The sequence below is a fragment of the Melanerpes formicivorus genome, unplaced genomic scaffold, assembly GCF_026170545.1.
Source record: "Melanerpes formicivorus ecotype bairdi unplaced genomic scaffold, bMelFor1.0.p_v2 SCAF_60, whole genome shotgun sequence".
In the NCBI taxonomy this organism is placed as follows: domain Eukaryota; kingdom Metazoa; phylum Chordata; class Aves; order Piciformes; family Picidae; genus Melanerpes; species Melanerpes formicivorus.
Genome location: NW_027142412.1, coordinates 4,404,047 through 4,422,114, shown reverse-complemented (window position 1 = coordinate 4,422,114; position 18,068 = coordinate 4,404,047). Strand labels below are relative to the sequence as shown.

Sequence of the window (18,068 nt, the reverse complement as noted above, 5' to 3'; positions counted from 1 at the left end):
AATGGCAACAGGGATGTTTAGAGCAAGAGATTGAGAATTGAGTTACCTGGGGCGTAGCAAGAAAAGCTTTAATGTCTCCTCCCAGGGAGGTTCAAACCATGCCTCAGTTCTCCCAGAAGGTGTTTTTACTTTGGGGTTATTACCACCTTTGTGTTGAAACCATTCTGCTGCAAGCAATATAAATAAGGATAAGCAAGTCAAAATTAATACTCAGGAGGTCACCAAATTGCTGCATCATGAACACTGGGGCTCGGTTCTCGATTCAAGAACTTTTCTGTATTTAATCAGACCTGGGCAGAATACAGCAGAGCCAGCCAGTTAATGGGGAATCAGCAAGCAAATGCAAAAAAAAAAAAAAAGAGGTCTTGTGACATGTAGCAGACAGATGAGCACACCGATTAAAGGAGTTGGCGGCATTTTCAGAGTATTTGATGACTCAGAGGATATTTCTCATTGAGGAATGTTGGTGAAGGACAGGGAAGAAAAAGACTTACTTGGGATCTCTTCCAGTGCCTGCAGCAGCGCTCCAAGATAATACTGTTCAATATGTTGCATCAGTGGACTCTGTTCTCAGCAACAGGAGAAAGTAGTATTGCCAAGTTTTGAATTGACTCTCTTTTGAATCAGTTAAGCATCTTACAGGAGCAAAGGAAAACATACAACCAACAAGAGAAACTCCACAGAAGTTGATCATTCTCTTTAGGAAATGGCCTGGAACCAAACCAACCCATCCAGCTGTCTTGTTTCAGGCTGGCATGTAAGCACTGGAAGGACTCTCCCCATCCAAAACATTTCGCACCAGCTTTGCAGACGTCCTCATCCCAGCGACGGCAAATGTGTAACAATTTCCTTGACATGCAAAGAGTTGTGTCTCAGTACTCACACTAATCCAGAGCTATAAAAAGCCTCCTCTGATACTAGTACCAGAATCAAGAACATAATTTTGATTGTCAATGTATGGCAGTATCATAGACAGACTTATCTACAGGGTCTTACTTTTGGCTGTCATCTCTGGCTAATGCTTAGGTTAGTACCAAGCAACCCATGTACTAAGTACTAAACCAAGCTATGAAAAACTGTGCAGAACAAGATGAATGTTTATTCTAGAGTAATCCTTACTAGAGTCTCACTTATCAAACAATCATTAGGTGTTACAAGGAGCAAGGAGCCTATAATCCGGTATAGAAGCCTGAGAAATGGCTTGATTACCAAACACAGCTAACTTCAGTCTGCTAGGTGTTAGAATGTCCTCTTTGCGAAGACGTTTGCCTTGGACCAGGAATATTCTCACAGATGTATGGAAGGATGGTTAAGCCTTTCTTTTGCTTGACAGCAGTCAACAAGTTGACCTTCCTGCTCTGAGGCAACACACATCTTACAGGGCTCTTTTTAAAGGCATAACACACTGCTGTGAGGCTGAAGTTTAGGCACAACATTTGAGCAATCTAATTTTACACTAAAGCTTTAATCAGAAGCATGTTATCTCTCCATAGGTGACCCTTAATTGGAATACTTTGTTTGCAACAAGACACCCTGCTAAGATGGAAATGCCTCACAATGTTCCACATTTCAGCCATAACAAAATTATACAGACCAAAGTTTTTGGAACTTTTGAAAGACGCTCAACTGTTTGCTATCTGTACACCCTTCTGAGGTTCAGGGCAAAGATTTCGACAGACAGACATCGCATTTCTCTGTAATTTCCTTGCATCTTCAGGCACATTTTTGCCGAGTACCATTACCATGATTCAGTTGCTGATACCTTGTTTCTGTCATGCAGGTGTAAATGCAAAACATCTTGCAACTGTAAACACAAGGACAACTGTTGTTATTTCGAGGACAAACCTGCCTTGAGTTTAGTCTTTCTTTAGACACTGGAAGCTCTGTCATTACACCTAAATTGCTAGGACACCAGTCTTAGTCTTTCCTCATCCACTACTTTTACTAGTCCATTTGAAAGGCTAACTAGCAACATTTTACTCAGCCAGCTCCCTGCCTTCAGTGTTTTGCTATTTGGAAAAAAAAATGAAATGGAATGGAATGGAATGGAATGGAATGGAATGGAATGGAATGAAATGGAATGGAATGAAATGAAATGAAATGAAATGAAATGAAATGAAATGAAATGAAATGAAATGAAATGAAATGAAATGAAATGAAATGAAATGAAATGAAATGAAATGAAATGAAATGAAATGAAATGAAATGAAATGAAATGAAATGAAATGAAATGAAATGAAATGAAATGAAATGAAATGAAATGAAATGAAATGAAATGAAATGAAATGAAATGAAATGAAATGAAATGAAATGAAATGAAATGAAATGAAATGAAATGAAATGAAATGAAATGAAATGAAATGAAATGAAATGAAATGAAATGAAATGAAATGAAATGAAATGAAATGAAATGAAATGAAATGAAATGAAATGAAATGAAATGAAATGAAATGAAATGAAATGAAATGAAATGAAATGAAATGAAATGAAATGAAATGAAATGAAATGAAATGAAATGAAATGAAATGAAATGAAATGAAATGAAATGAAATGAAATGAAATGAAATGAAATGAAATGAAATGAAATGAAATGAAATGAAATGAAATGAAATGAAATGAAATGAAATGAAATGAAATGAAATGAAATGAAATGAAATGAAATGAAATGAAATGAAATGAAATGAAATGAAATGAAATGAAATGAAATGAAATGAAATGAAATGAAATGAAATGAAATGAAATGAAATGAAATGAAATGAAATGAAATGAAATGAAATGAAATGAAATGAAATGAAATGAAATGAAATGAAATGAAATGAAATGAAATGAAATGAAATGAAATGAAATGAAATGAAATGAAATGAAATGAAATGAAATGAAATGAAATGAAATGAAATGAAATGAAATGAAATGAAATGAAATGAAATGAAATGAAATGAAATGAAATGAAATGAAATGAAATGAAATGAAATGAAATGAAATGAAATGAAATGAAATGAAATGAAATGAAATGAAATGAAATGAAATGAAATGAAATGAAATGAAATGAAATGAAATGAAATGAAATGAAATGAAATGAAATGAAATGAAATGAAATGAAATGAAATGAAATGAAATGAAATGAAATGAAATGAAATGAAATGAAATGAAATGAAATGAAATGAAATGAAATGAAATGAAATGAAATGAAATGAAATGAAATGAAATGAAATGAAATGAAATGAAATGAAATGAAATGAAATGAAATGAAATGAAATGAAATGAAATGAAATGAAATGAAATGAAATGAAATGAAATGAAATGAAATGAAATGAAATGAAATGAAATGAAATGAAATGAAATGAAATGAAATGAAATGAAATGAAATGAAATGAAATGAAATGAAATGAAATGAAATGAAATGAAATGAAATGAAATGAAATGAAATGAAATGAAATGAAATGAAATGAAATGAAATGAAATGAAATGAAATGAAATGAAATGAAATGAAATGAAATGAAATGAAATGAAATGAAATGAAATGAAATGAAATGAAATGAAATGAAATGAAATGAAATGAAATGAAATGAAATGAAATGAAATGAAATGAAATGAAATGAAATGAAATGAAATGAAATGAAATGAAATGAAATGAAATGAAATGAAATGAAATGAAATGAAATGAAATGAAATGAAATGAAATGAAATGAAATGAAATGAAATGAAATGAAATGAAATGAAATGAAATGAAATGAAATGAAATGAAATGAAATGAAATGAAATGAAATGAAATGAAATGAAATGAAATGAAATGAAATGAAATGAAATGAAATGAAATGAAATGAAATGAAATGAAATGAAATGAAATGAAATGAAATGAAATGAAATGAAATGAAATGAAATGAAATGAAATGAAATGAAATGAAATGAAATGAAATGAAATGAAATGAAATGAAATGAAATGAAATGAAATGAAATGAAATGAAATGAAATGAAATGAAATGAAATGAAATGAAATGAAATGAAATGAAATGAAATGAAATGAAATGAAATGAAATGAAATGAAATGAAATGAAATGAAATGAAATGAAATGAAATGAAATGAAATGAAATGAAATGAAATGAAATGAAATGAAATGAAATGAAATGAAATGAAATGAAATGAAATGAAATGAAATGAAATGAAATGAAATGAAATGAAATGAAATGAAATGAAATGAAATGAAATGAAATGAAATGAAATATCCCCAGCCATTCTAAGGCTGGATCTGCCACAGAGGGTTGTTGATGTGGCCAAATGACAGCGTGCAGCTGAACTGACGTTTTGGAGTCTCATGAATAGAATTCATGACAAAATACATGATAAAAAGATGGCAGTTGGCCAAAAAGAGATGATATTTCACCCAGACTGTCCAAAACAACAGTTTATTTTCTTAAATTGATCTTTTCAGTGTGAAAAGGAATACATAGAAAAAGCTCTTAAATAACCTAATGATTAATTAGGCATGCAATTGTAAATGATGCTACACAACAGCAGAGAGTAATCAGACTGAATCAGCAGTGATGATTCTATCAGAATCATCAAAAAAACACAGAAGGAATTCTATCACCCCTCAATGTTTCAGACCACTGGAACAAATATATTCAGTTCTACTGAAGAAGACCTCAGTCTTGCTTAGTTCTCATAATCTCATAGTTACAGAAAGCTGAGGTCTGAACTATTTTGTACTAAGGCAAAAACCAAATTTAGGGGTCTAAGAGACCTGCATGCAGAATGTGGGGATGAAAATTTCCCTCTCCGTTGTCCAGAAATAGCTGTGCACCTTTTAGACCAAAAGAGAAGTTATATTTTAGACATCAGTAGCATTTTGTGCTTGCTACATACTCTAATAACTAAAGTTATCCGAAATTCCTGACCATTCTTGCATTTTTCTTGATATACAAGTCCAACATGTATTCAATAGGTATTAGAGCAAAAATAGTAATGACAGTAAACCGTAATAAGATTTATCTTTATGTGGGTTTCAAAAATATTTGATTACTTTTCACTCAGTTTCTTGCTTTTTTCTTTCAGGAACCCTGACGGAGATGTCAGTCCATGGTGCTACATTGCAGAGCATGAGGATGGAATATATTGGAAATACTGTGAGATTCCATCCTGCCGAAGTAAGAGCACCATGCAGTTCTTTAGGCCTGCACCTCTCCTGAGCAGAGATTGGCAGTTATACAACAATGGGAAGTGATTTTCCAACAGAAACTAGGATAGGACAAAGCAGCCTATTTTCATTTGCAGACTGTCTCTAAAGAACCATTTAAAATGTGACTTAATGAGAAGCTTACTGAGTTGTGCTCCATTGCTATCCTTTTCATCTTGACTCAGAATTACAGGGTTTGGGAATTTGCCAATAACAGAGTGTCACTGGAAACTTGTGAAGTACTGCTAGTTTTTTGAATCCCTAGAAACATGTCATTCAGGTATTAAAATGGAGGACAAAAGTGAGTATGAAATTTGAGGTATATATGTGTTCCTCACCTGCAACTAGCTTGTAAACTGGAAGGCATCAGTTTAGTGTGTATAATGCATCCTCTACAGAATTGTGTGGAAGAAATAAAGACAGAGTACACAGGGAAGAGGTGGCTGTTTGTTTGGCATATGGAAGCTCTGGGCTAAAATGCTGTTCCTTGCAAGTGCATGTTCTTAGCATTGCTCTGAAACCACAAACTGGGCTTTGATGTTTGTTTTTTTAAACAGATAATTTACAAGTTATTCACCTGGAGTGTCCTTGCCATAGTTAATATTTAAAATGTGGAAGTTTTGTCCTGATTTGTATAAATATGCTCCAAAATCTTTGTTCCTGAGTGCTTCAGGATAAACTCCTAAGAATCACATTCTTTAAAATATCCCTAAATATTAAAAAAGAGATTCAGTTCTGCATGCTAACTAGCAACTTAAACTATGTATTTTGAGTCTAAGCAGCCATGCCTTTACTTGCTTTCCTGACTACTTCTGTGCAAGTACTCTCTGTTTCTGGGGTGACTTATGCAGACACTGTTAAGCATCAGAACAATTGTCTTCAGGTATATTTTCCATTAGAAGCAAGTGCCTTTTGCTTGACATTAAGAACAAAACTAAAGGAAAATGGATCAAAAGTGATTTTTACTTTGTTTACAGCTTGATCTGTTTATGAATGCAAGCAAGTGATTCACAATTTCAGGCAAGGCAAATAAGTACATAAATGTAACCTTAAAAGAAGTCAGAACTTTCACCTAATAACACAAAATTATTCACACTCCAATACTTATTGTTCAGAGGACATCTTACTCTTAATTCTCTAATATACCAGCTTCTATTTAGGAAATACGACCCTCCTAATTAAGAAATTTAGCTTGGTCTAAAATGAAAGAATCTGCATTTTCTTTAAAGACCACAGATGTTAACAAATTCTCTGGATATGGCACCAGTAAAAAAGCTGAAAGGCAAATTCTCTCCACTCCATTTGTTCTACACAAAGGGTCCTTTTAAAACCAGCCTCACTCATTTTCTCTGTGGTGGGGAGCAGAGGATTTAAACTTGGACACTTACTTACACAGATAATGCAGACTTACATTTACAAAATGTCCTTTTGACCAGTAGCAGCTGCTTCAAGCATTGCACTGAAACTGGATACTAGAAAAAGGAATTGCAGCAATTTAGAACAAGCTGTACATTGCAAACCCATCCAAGTCTTAATCCAAACCTCATGGTTTATGAGGCTCTGGAAGTAAAGAAAGACTTTTGTTCTTTACCAGATCTTGTGTTTTCAGTAAACATGATGCTAAATCCATAGGACCATCAAGACCGACTTGCGAAGTGCACAATAAAGGATAGAGTTTTGTGACTGAGCAAGAAAACAGTTGTGTAAAGAAATCCTAGTTAAATTTTCAGAAAAGTAAAAAAAGTCTTATATAAATTTCTGTAATTATATTTGCTAGCAGACAAGTATCTGGAGCATAATTTACCTATAAACTATATCCACATAATACCACCGCAATGCCAGCAACATGAAATGTCATGATTGCCTGGAGAGATTTGCATGCAGTGATTCACTGTAGCAGTAATTAAGACTCTCTAGTTAAGACTTTTTCATTATGATGATGATTTCATGTGATTGTATCATGTGTCCTGTTCACTAATATTTATGCATAACGCTAATAGCTCCTTCAGAAATGTACTCTAGCTTTCCGCATGTGTAAACATGCTATACAGAGTGTAGCTGTGTGAGGAGAGGGTGGATGGGCATAGTGACAGAAGGCAGGAGCACTTACCCCAGCAGAAGCTGGTTTGCTTTTTCTTCCTCTCCTCTTCGTAATGGCTCGTCTGCTGGGCAGGCGGGAGTGGACATAAACAAAATTAAAGGCAAGAAGGCAGCAGCGAGTCCTGAGAGAACATGTGCACGTCACATGGAGAATTCTGAACTTAATGCTTTAGACGGTGCAGTGATGCAGCTATTCCTGACTCTTTTGTCTTTTTTCACAAGGTCAGGGCAAAACTCAAAGGAAATAACAATTTAAACTCCCAAAAGGTAAAAGGAAGGAATGCTTGCTGTCTCACTTAGTTGCATTGCCACGTTTGTGGCCTGCGTGAGTCTCTTGCCATAAATAGATTTCATTACTGGAATCATATTTCTGGTTCACATGTATGTCATATAACAAATTTGACTGAAATATTGAAGTGTTCCATGGCAGAGCCAGAGATGTTACCCAGAGCTGTATGAATGGCTCTGTAAAGCTGCCCTGTGTACAATTTTAACACCAGCTCAAAGAGAGTGAATGGCTCCTGCTAGATGAAAGGACTGAACCTCCTGCAAAAAGCTAGAAAGGCTCTTGAGAGACAGATAGATGAGCATAGCTGGGACATGGATTTGAGCTCAAAACTGGACATAATAGTCTTCCTGTGGTCCTAACAAGTGTTGAGTAGAGGATAATCACTTCCCTTGACCTCCAGCTGTGCTCATTTTAATATAGGCCTGTAGGCCTGCCTGGCTGCCCAGCACACTCCTGGCTCATATTCAGCTCCCAGTCTGTTGGCATCTCCAGAGTTTCTTCTGCAGTGCTGCTTGGCATGCAGAAACATACACTAGCTTGCGTTAGATTTATGTCCAGTGGCTCCCTTGACTACATCCTGATTCAGTTGAATATAGGGGGAATGAGAAGCATGTTATTGTAATATGCCCAAAATATCCTTGCAAAAGCAGTAATCTGTGATCGCCATGGATCTGATACAAAAGTAGTAGTTGCCGGTTAGATCTTCTCCCCTCTACTATTATGCTTACACTATGGGTTCTGATTACCCTTCAACAGCAGCAATAGCATCTCAGGTTTAGGACCAGCCCATCAGCCCAATCACATGACAGTCCATTTCTTTGCTAGACAGGAGAAAGTTAAAATACTGCTGGGACCCTGAAGAGACTTAATCAGCTTTAGGATATACCAAAAGGGCACATGTGATTTATTTACAAAGTGTAAGACATTTTCAAACTACTTTGTCTGGTTTCTTAGCATGGAACATACTGAAGTGCTAATCTTCTGGAGACAAGGTCAAAGGCTCAAATGATGCTATTTAAATAAAATAGAAGTGTTTTTAGGAAAGCCCAGGTCCCCTAGAAAAATGAGCTAGATAGGTTAAGGCTTCCTAGAAGCCTTTTCAGGACAGTGAAATTGTGCACTGTACAAAAACCTGAACTCTGAGTTATCTGCCCAGCTGTGCTCCGCTGGGGTGGGGCTGCAAATGGGGATTTCCAAAGGTATGTTAAACCGGGCTGCAACTTGAAGTCTCAGTACATACTTGCATGTTGCTGCAGGGCCTATCAAAGCCATAACTCCATGCAGGCATTTAAAATTTAAATTGTATCATTTTTAGAAAAATATTTTATGAACAATATTTGAAGCAACCTTGATTATTAAAAAAGTATATGTTAATTTTCTTCCTAATTTGATTAGTTGTTCTTTATATTACTGTAGTCATCCTCCTGACGAGTATAACCATGTATACAGCAGTGCATTTGCTGGTCACTAATAGCTGTGCTAGCCCTCTTCTTCAAGATAAGAAAGCTACCATAGGGAGCACAGGCCTGAGTGGGAGCGAGCTCTCAGAATTGTTAACTGTTCCAGGTGTCAGGATGGGTCAGACTGCAACGGTAAGATGACATCCGTTTACATGCTCAGTATATAATTTTCCAAAATAGGAGCAAGACTCACTTTGTCAGAATTAGACAAACAGAAGTTCTGGATTCAAGGCATTGTTTCAGTGGCTGCTGCGTATGGACACATGTGAGAGATCCCTGAAATGTGCCTTCCAGAATCCAATGAAGAGATGCTTTCAGGACTACTGTATAGCAGTGCTCAGTACAAAAAGCATTATTACAATCCTACTGTATGTATGGGAAAGTGCAATAGTGCAGGAGCAGTTTGCTAGCACACAGGTTACCCAATGAGAGAGAAGAACCACCCCTGCAAGAGATGGCTCCTTCAGAAGGAGCTAATCCATGTGCTGTTGGGCATTGGAAGCTGCAAAAATCCCAGACTGAGCAGTGCCTTAAAAAACCAAAAATGTGAAACAAGTTGTTTGCAAGACAGAGTTCAGAATTTACTGAGTACTGAAATAAGGAATGATGAATAAATGAAACTATCATCTTCTGAGTACGTCAGGTGTTGTACAGAGCTGTGGTGATTAGGTGGACACAAAAAGAAAAATATCCTTGTTGCTCTGGCAGAGGGATAAAAATTATCTGGCCACAGAGCTAGTGATTGATTTAATTCCATGAGCATGAGCAGATATGACAAGTAGGTAGGGAGAGTTTTATGCCGTGAATACAGCCCTATGTCGTACCTCACACCCTCTCTCCAGTAGTCATGGCTAAATGCCAGTGCTTTGATGAAAAGTGCAAACCCTAAACAGAGGACAAAATATGCACTGAAGGGAGAAAACTTTGTGACCTCTCATAGTGACCAAGGGTCCTCAACATGTTTTATTAAAACAGTATAAATAGATGTTTCTTTTTAAAAAGACCCTCACCAGCCAAGATACTGCACAGAGGAGCTCAGCCCCAGTAAGGAGACCCAGCCAGCACCCACGGATGATACTGGAAGGGCCATCAATCCTCTTCCTACCTAACCGGGGGGCCACCAGGCCCCCCGGCCTTTGTCACCACCACCATCACCCAGTGTGCACCATGGGCACTCACCAGTGATAAGAGGAGGATCCTCTGCCCAGATGGGCTCAGCTTGGGGCTTCTGCCTTTCCGGGGGGGGGATTAGAAAGGGGAGTGGGTGGGGAGGACCAAGTGGCCACACCTGGGGTGGGAGGAGACTCCAACAGAGCCCAGGTGCTGCAGGTTTGAGGGGAGAAAGGGAGAAAATGATGAGGGACTTTTCAGGTGTCAGGTAATGATAGGACTGGGGGGAATGGAAAAAGTAGAAGAGAGTAGATTCAGATTGGAAGTTAGGAAGAAATTCTTCCCCATGAGGGTGGTGAGAGACTGGCACAGTTTGCCCAGGGAGATGGTGGAAGCCTCACCCCTGGGAGATTTTAAGGCCGGGCTGGATGTGGCTGTGAGCAACCTGCTCTAGTGTGAGGTGTCCCTGCCCATAGCAGGGGGGTTGGAACTGGATAATCCTTGAGGTCCACCCCAACCCAAACAATTCTATGATTCTAAAACAATTTTGTAGTTCAGGCTGGATGTTAGGAAAAAATTCTTCACAGAAAGAGAGATTGGCCATTGGAATGGGCTGCCCAGGGAAAGAGTGGAGTCTCTGTCTCTGGATGTGTTTAAAATAAGACTGGATGAGGCATTTAGTGCCATGGTTTAGTTGACTAGCCGGTGTCGGGTGATAGGTTGGACTTGATGATCTCAAAGGTCTTTTCCAACCTGGTTAACTCTGTGAAAAAGTAATATTGCTCATTTTCAATCTCTTGGTACATGCCATAAAGTATGATATGTAGAGTTCCTATCAGAATTCAAGTTTTAAATACAAGGAAATTGCCTTATGTAAGTCTATAGTCTGTCCCATACACCTTGCCTAATTCCATCCTAAAATGGTTTAGGTTCTGCATTTTCAGAAAACATTCTTTTGAAGGTCATACAGAAATCACAGTGTTTAATCTGCATTGATAGACTCTTCATGATCATAGCAAATAAACCCCACAAAACCTCTGAATCCACTTGATGCTTTCTGGGTTTTTTAGTTTTCTCTATCAGGAGAAATCAGCCAGGTATTTTTCTTGTCTGTATTGCTGCAGCTTACTGAAACCAACTACAGAGTACTGCAAGTATATTGCTAAGAAGATTTGATGCTATTTCACCATCTGTCATTTATCCCTGGGCATGTTTGGAAAAATGTGACAAGGATCTAGTACAGAGTAACATTTCCCATACTGCAGAATCAAGACAAGAACATAGAAATAGATGCTTAGCAACCAGGCAGTGCATAAAGTGGTCTGTGTCGTGGGTGTTTCTAGGCATGCCTTTAGAATGACTATTGTCTGTTGTTTTTGCCAGTGCCAGGGAATCTAGGGTGTTACAAAGACCATGGAGAGCCACCACCATTGACTGGCACCAGCGAGACCTCCAACAAGCTGACTATCCAAACATGCATCAGTTCCTGCCGAAGTCAGCAATTTAAGGTGATTTCTTTGACATACATATACAAAATATTTTCAAATACTAAAGATGGCAATATACCTAGAGCTCTCAAGCATATTTCTTCCCCCTTCACCATCTTTTGTTTGTTTGTTTTAAAAAGCTTTAGTAGATCTAAAGTGGCCTTACTCCCAAGTCCAGGGAACCTCCCTCGCTCTGCATCCAGACCAGTCTGGGCAAACAAGCAATTAATACTGCCAGGTGAAAGGATGCTTGTAAACTACAGCTGGGAGTGATAAGGTGAACCAACAGCCCTCTATTCCATGTTCCTCACTAGTCTTATGAAGCATCCTGACAGCTCAAACAAAACAGTTTGTGGTGGGACCTCTGACTAATTATCCTCCTCCAACACACATATATTCTGCTGCCAGCTTTCTGGCTCACACAACTTCCTGCTGTCATTCCTTTAAATATTATCAGGCTCTTCCTTACGCATCTTTGTTGTCAAAGTTTGCAGGCATGGAATCAGGTTATGCTTGTTTCTGTGGAAATAATCCTGACTACTGGCGATACGGGGAGGCAGCCAGTACAGAATGCAACAGTGTTTGCTTTGGAGACCATACTCAGCCTTGTGGTGGGGATGGAAGAGTCATTCTTTTTGACAGTAAGTATGGAAACAGGCTCAGTTTTTCCCAAAGGAGAGGCCTCACATGTTCTGCAAATTTAGGGAAAAGGGTTTAAGTTCATACATAACAAAAAAAACCACCCAAATTCAGTACAAAATAAAGCTGCTTTCTATCTCACATAGAATTCACATCCATTAGTAATGTGAAATACCTCTTCCAAGAAATTATGTCTGCTCAGGCAAATGATTCCTGCTCCAGAGAGTCTCTTACTTTCCCACAAATGGTATCGACTCAGGTATCACAAAGGGCACGCCATGGAAAGGCTCCTTCAGAACTGATCTTAAACAGAGAGTAGGTGTATGATTAAGTTACTGCAAACAGATTAGGCTGCTATTATGACTGTTGCTGATTTCACCATTTCTTATAGTTAGAAACTTGTAGCAGTACCCAGTTGTCCGGCCACAGCACAGGCTCTCAGTGCAGCTGGGAGTACTGAAGGAGTTCACAGGATGCACCAATAGATCATTGTTGCCTCTGATGTAGAAGTTACCTTCTAAGTCAATGTCCAGAAGTTGTCTTTCTGGAACTAAAAGGGGTATAATTTTCCGCCTTCTGAGCACACAACTGAACTTCCCATCCCCTTATGCTGAAGCTCTGGCTCCTAGCTGGCGAGGCAAAGAGGCATTTCATTCGAGACAGCTTGCTGCTCATGTCCAAGTTGTCCCCAGTTTCCCCTGAGAGCTGCACACTGGTTTCCATGCTGAGATAGCGTGTAGCTTCACACTGCATATCTTCTGTTTCCTTCTGTTCTTGGCCTCTCAAATCCTTGATGGGTAAAGACTTCCTTTGTAGCTTTCTCTTTCTGGAGTGACTGAGAGCTCAGCAAGATGTTACCCTGAGGACCCACAGTGTCTTTTCTGGTAAACAGCAAAGGAGAGAGCTATTGCCAGGTAAGAGAGGTCATCTTGGTAACTGCCACCTGTTTTCCTTTGCTGATGAGCAACATCTGCTCACCTCATTCGTGTCCAGCTTGTATCATCCACAGAACCTTCACCCGTACCCTGTACACACCCATCCCCACATGCTCCATTAACCTTATGTTTTTGTGCACTGCTGTCGTGGCCTAAAGCTGGAACATTCAGAGCCACAACACAGAATTCTGTGAGCTCTAGAGGGAAATGACAGAGGGAAAGCATTCCCATTCCGTACGGGGCAATGTTGTACTTTGTTAGGCATCTGTGGAGCAGTTGTCATTAGCATTCTTAATTAGTCTTGCTGGTTTGAAGAACATCTTGTGATTCAGTAATTACAAACAGCCCAGCCACAAGTGTAACAATACCTACAAGATATTTACAAAGTACAAATTTGATATCACTAGGACAAGTCTCAATTTTTATCAGTTCAATCTATCCAAACCGTTACACCTATTTGACTAAAGAATCTCTGTCATCAAGGAGAAAATCACAAGGACAAATCCCTCCGTGGGCCTTAGTATCTCTGTGGGAGCTTTCACATTCTATTCTTTTTTTCATATTCTTTCATTTCCTCTATAAGACCTTCTGTAGCAAGGCACTGAAATGCGAGATTTGCTCAGGCTGTGAATGAGCCTTGCTCCATGAAAAGAGAAATGTTTTGACATGCTTTTTCTGGCAGTCATATGCTAATTCTTGTTCTCATTCCCTCAGGTCCCTTGTAGTTTGTATTTATTAAAGCTCTTTCTCAAAGGCCTGTGAAAACTGATACACTTCAAAACACTTCTCCTCCTGCTGGAGAGAGTCCAGTGGACAGCCACAGAAATTATAGGGGACTGGAACATCCACCTTGTGAGGAGAGGTTGAGAGAGCTCCACCTTCCTCACCTGGAGGGGACTGAGGGGGAATTTCATTAACACCTATAAATCTCTAAAGGGCAAGTGTCAGGAGCATGGAACCAGACTCTTCTCAATGGTGCCCAGTGATAGGACAAGGGGCGAAGGACAGAAACTGGAACTCAGGAGATTCCACATAAACATAAGGAAAAAATTATTCACTTTGAGGATGGTAGAGCACTGCAACAGACTGCCTAGAGAGGTTGTGGAGTATCTATCTCTGGAGGTATTCACCTGGATATGTTCCTGTGTCACTTACTCTAGGTAACCTAGCTCTCAGCAAGGGGGTTGGACTAGCTGACCTACAGAGGTCCCTTCCAGCTACTACCATTCTGTGATAAGAGCTTTTCTCTATGGGGAGAGTGACACTGTGACAGGTTGCCCAGAGAGCTTGTGGAGTCTCTATACCTGGAGACTCAAAACACAAATAGAAAATGTCCTCTGCTTTGAGCAGGGGGATTAGACTAAACAGTCTCCAGGGGTCTCTTCCAAGCTCAGCTGTTCTGTGCAGATTTGTTGTTTTCAATTTGCTAAGTCTGTGAAAGAAGTGTAGTAATTCAACAGTGAGTATTGCATTCACTAATCCGCTTGCCTGATAGGGATGGAGTAGAAGTCCCTGAAATCAGTGACTTGGTTTCATACTGTCCTTTCAGGGATCCAGGGAAGGGTACATGGTTACATACAAGGACAAAGGATAGTTGCAGCATTCAGATTTGATACATAGGTCTTAAAGTATGGAAGAGAATGGTTGTATTCCAAGCAAATACCACACAATAGCTGCGTTCCTGTGCTGTGGAAGGTAAAGAATACCAGTTTGAGTCAGAGTGCATCCTGCTAGGGTAGCAAGTCTGCATCTTCAAGTCACATTTGAGCATTACAGAGTGCTAAAGCTGTGCATAATGAAGGTGTAACATCTTTCTCATTTTTCTCCCTCTCCTTTTTGCAGCCCTTATTGGTGCCTGTGGAGGGAATTACACTTCTGCTACAGCTGTGATTTATTCCCCAGATTTTCCTGACACATATGGCACAGGCAAAGTCTGTTACTGGACTATACAAGTTCCAGGAGCATCTCGAATCCACTTCAGCTTTGCCCTTTTTGAAATCAAAGATGCTACAGATATGGTGGAATTTCTGGATGGCTATACCTATCATGTTCTAGCTCGTTTTAATGGCAAGAACAGGCCTCCCCACACCCTGAACATCTCTTTGGATTTTGTCATTTTATACTTTTTCTCAGATGAAATCAATCAAGCCCAGGGATTTGCTATCAGATACAGAGGTAAGAGGCTAACTTTGCTGTTTATACCTTTCATTGAGCAGTTAAAGAATTTAAATACACAGCGGGTAAAAAAAAGCAAACGTATTTTAACTCTCTAGTCTACTGGTGTTTCCTCCCTCTTGTTGTCACTGCCCAGTGCGTAAAAGCTTAGCTAAAATGTCTCTCAGTTTGGAACGCTCCTGTCAGGTATTTCATAAATTCCAAAATACAGCTTTTCAAAGTTCCATCCCTACACAGACCTGCCTGTCAAAGCAGATTGGAAAATGACAAAACTGAAACAAAACAAAATAAACCAGTAGTAGTCCAACAGTCTGTTTCACTCAGATCAAAAGGTGTCAGGAGAAAACATTTTAGTCCTTGAGTTGTACCTGCTTTTATGATGAACAATTGCCTTCCAGGAAAATTCTTAGGATTCCAGCTTGGTGAAGTCTAGGCTTTATCTGTCATCAGACACCATTTGATTGCTGGAGTTCTCCAAATGAACCAGAGAGCAGCACATAGCTGTTCACAGCACCAAGTAAGGTCCAATTGCACCTGTTAAGAAATGGTTACTGTAATACACTCTTGTGTTTTCAGCTGTGAAGGACAATGTGCATCAAACCAAGATTTCAATGAATCAGACCCTTTCAGAGAAGATAAATGAACAAGCAAACCTTAGCATCAATGCTGCCCGGTCATCAAAGATCCTTTATGTCATCACAACCAGCCCAAGCCATCCTAGTAGCACCATGCCTGGTAATATTAAAAGAAAATGGGGAAACAGGAAAAATATCTTGCCAAGTCACGGTCCAGAGCTCCTATATCCTTCGCCTCCTCCTTCAGATTATCCGACCCACTGTGTCTCTTACTAATAGATAGATTTGTGCCTAGTCTAATTGCCATTAACTGCGCTGCTGTCATTAATTTTCAAAACTCACTTCTCAGCATAAATCAGTTAGAAACAGCGTGAAGATGGAGAGCCCATGAGAATGAAAGCACCTTGGAATAATGTGACACAGCAGCCTCCTTACTAGCATCAGTGAGCAGTGCATACCAGGGAGGTGGCAAAAGGTGCTGAGGAAAGGGCAAAGCCTGGTGACCCCCACTCACCAAAGCTGCAGAAATGCCAGAAAAAGGGGGAAGCAAGTTAATGGGTGGGAGCTGTGATGTGTTTAGAACTCACCTGCAGGACATTACTTCATTCAAGAGGTTGTTGAGTTGTAAATAACATAGGACTGGAAATGCACTCCTGGTGAATGTCACTGTTGGTCTCTCCTATTTTTAAACTACTCTGGGCACCTGCTTTTACTTACTGTTGAAGCTGAGTCTTGGTCACACCACAGATGCTGCAATAGCTGCTTGCATTCCGAGTCTGAAGTGTAAGGGCTGGACTGTACCTGAGCTGCACAGACCCAAAGCAGCCAGGCCTCAGAACAAGCCCAGGGGTCTGGGCAGATGTAGTGGCACTGAGCACAGGCCAGGGCCTGAGTTACCATAGCTGCACTTAGGGTTAAACTACTATGAGCATACTGACCTTGGATGGAACTGTGCCCTGGAACTTTATGCAGTTGCAAAATTCTGTAAAAACGATGAAAAGTCAGTGCTGTGAGGAAGGGGCATTAGGTGGGAGGGAACTTGTGACTCCTTGCTTTGCTGCCTTGAGCTTCACGAATTCTGAAGGTGGTGGCCTCTGTTCAGTTGATTTAATAATTTAAGGTCCTTACAGTGTGCTGTGTCTCCTCTCTTTCTCAACTCTTTTCCTTGTCATTTACAGAGTGGACAATATACAGTCTCACAGCACTGCTCATCCTAAGTGCTACAGCCATAATAGCAAAGATATTTCTCCACATCACCATGAGGTGAGTATGGAGCAAAACTGTCCCTAGAGAAATGACATCTCAGCTTTGTGCCAAACGTGGAACTTAATTCCTCTGCCTTCTGATACTGTCGTATTGAATAGAATAGATTAAATGGAAAAGCTATTATTATTCTACAAACAAACAACCTACAAAGCATAGTGGTGAATATATCCCAAAGCATACAGCGTTCCCTTACACCACACCCAAAAAGCCTGAAGTCATACTGAAACCTGAGTTAGGTGTTACACATTTGCATCCTCACAAAGGATACTTAAATAAGACCGTATTTAAACTTTCTGGGCGGTTAGGATACTATTTGCTACTAGAGCCCCTCTTCTGGTATTCTTTTGAGGAGATTGGTATTTTAAGGAATAAAAACCTTTCTGCCACTGAGCAGTGTTATCCATCAAAGAGCAAAATGGTGGGAGGAGCTCAAATTTTGATAATACTCTACAGGGGGTAAAAAAAATATACCACTCATCCCAGACAGGGAACTGGGGAAAAAAAAGATAAAGGCTGGTTAATATGTACTGTCTTGCGCAGAAATACTGAAAATGGTTCAAAACAGAATCACAAGAAGGAAAACCTTTTTTTGTGGTGTGAGACTTAACCAGCATGACTTTTTTTTTTTTTTTTTGGCCTGTTAAACCCAGCATAATTTTATTAGGAAATTTCTTTACAGTCATACCAAATAATTTCTGTGATTTCTAGATGGACACTTACTGAATGAAATGGTGGAGGATCTGCAAATCACAGATGCTGAATATTGTATTTATATAGTATGAACAGGTTTAACTATACAATAAAATTAATGTCTATTAATAGCAATTAGAATAAGTACAGATTTAGCTTAATGTCACT

General features: G+C 38.9%; 1 protein-coding gene across 3 annotated transcripts in view; it reads left to right on the top strand.

Moving 5' to 3' along the window:
- The window catches only part of KREMEN1 (kringle containing transmembrane protein 1), a 35,917-nt gene that overhangs the window by 10,347 nt on the left and 7,502 nt on the right, over nt 1-18,068 (top strand). For all 3 annotated transcript variants that reach the window (XM_068161959.1, XM_068161958.1, XM_068161960.1), the window contains exons 3-8: nt 5,054-5,145; nt 11,517-11,641; nt 12,108-12,261; nt 15,037-15,369; nt 15,946-16,104; nt 17,123-17,207. In XM_068161959.1, the coding sequence (XP_068018060.1) occupies nt 5,054-5,145; nt 11,517-11,641; nt 12,108-12,261; nt 15,037-15,369; nt 15,946-16,104; nt 17,123-17,207 (948 nt within the window). The remainder of the gene's footprint in view (nt 1-5,053; nt 5,146-11,516; nt 11,642-12,107; nt 12,262-15,036; nt 15,370-15,945; nt 16,105-17,122; nt 17,208-18,068) is intronic.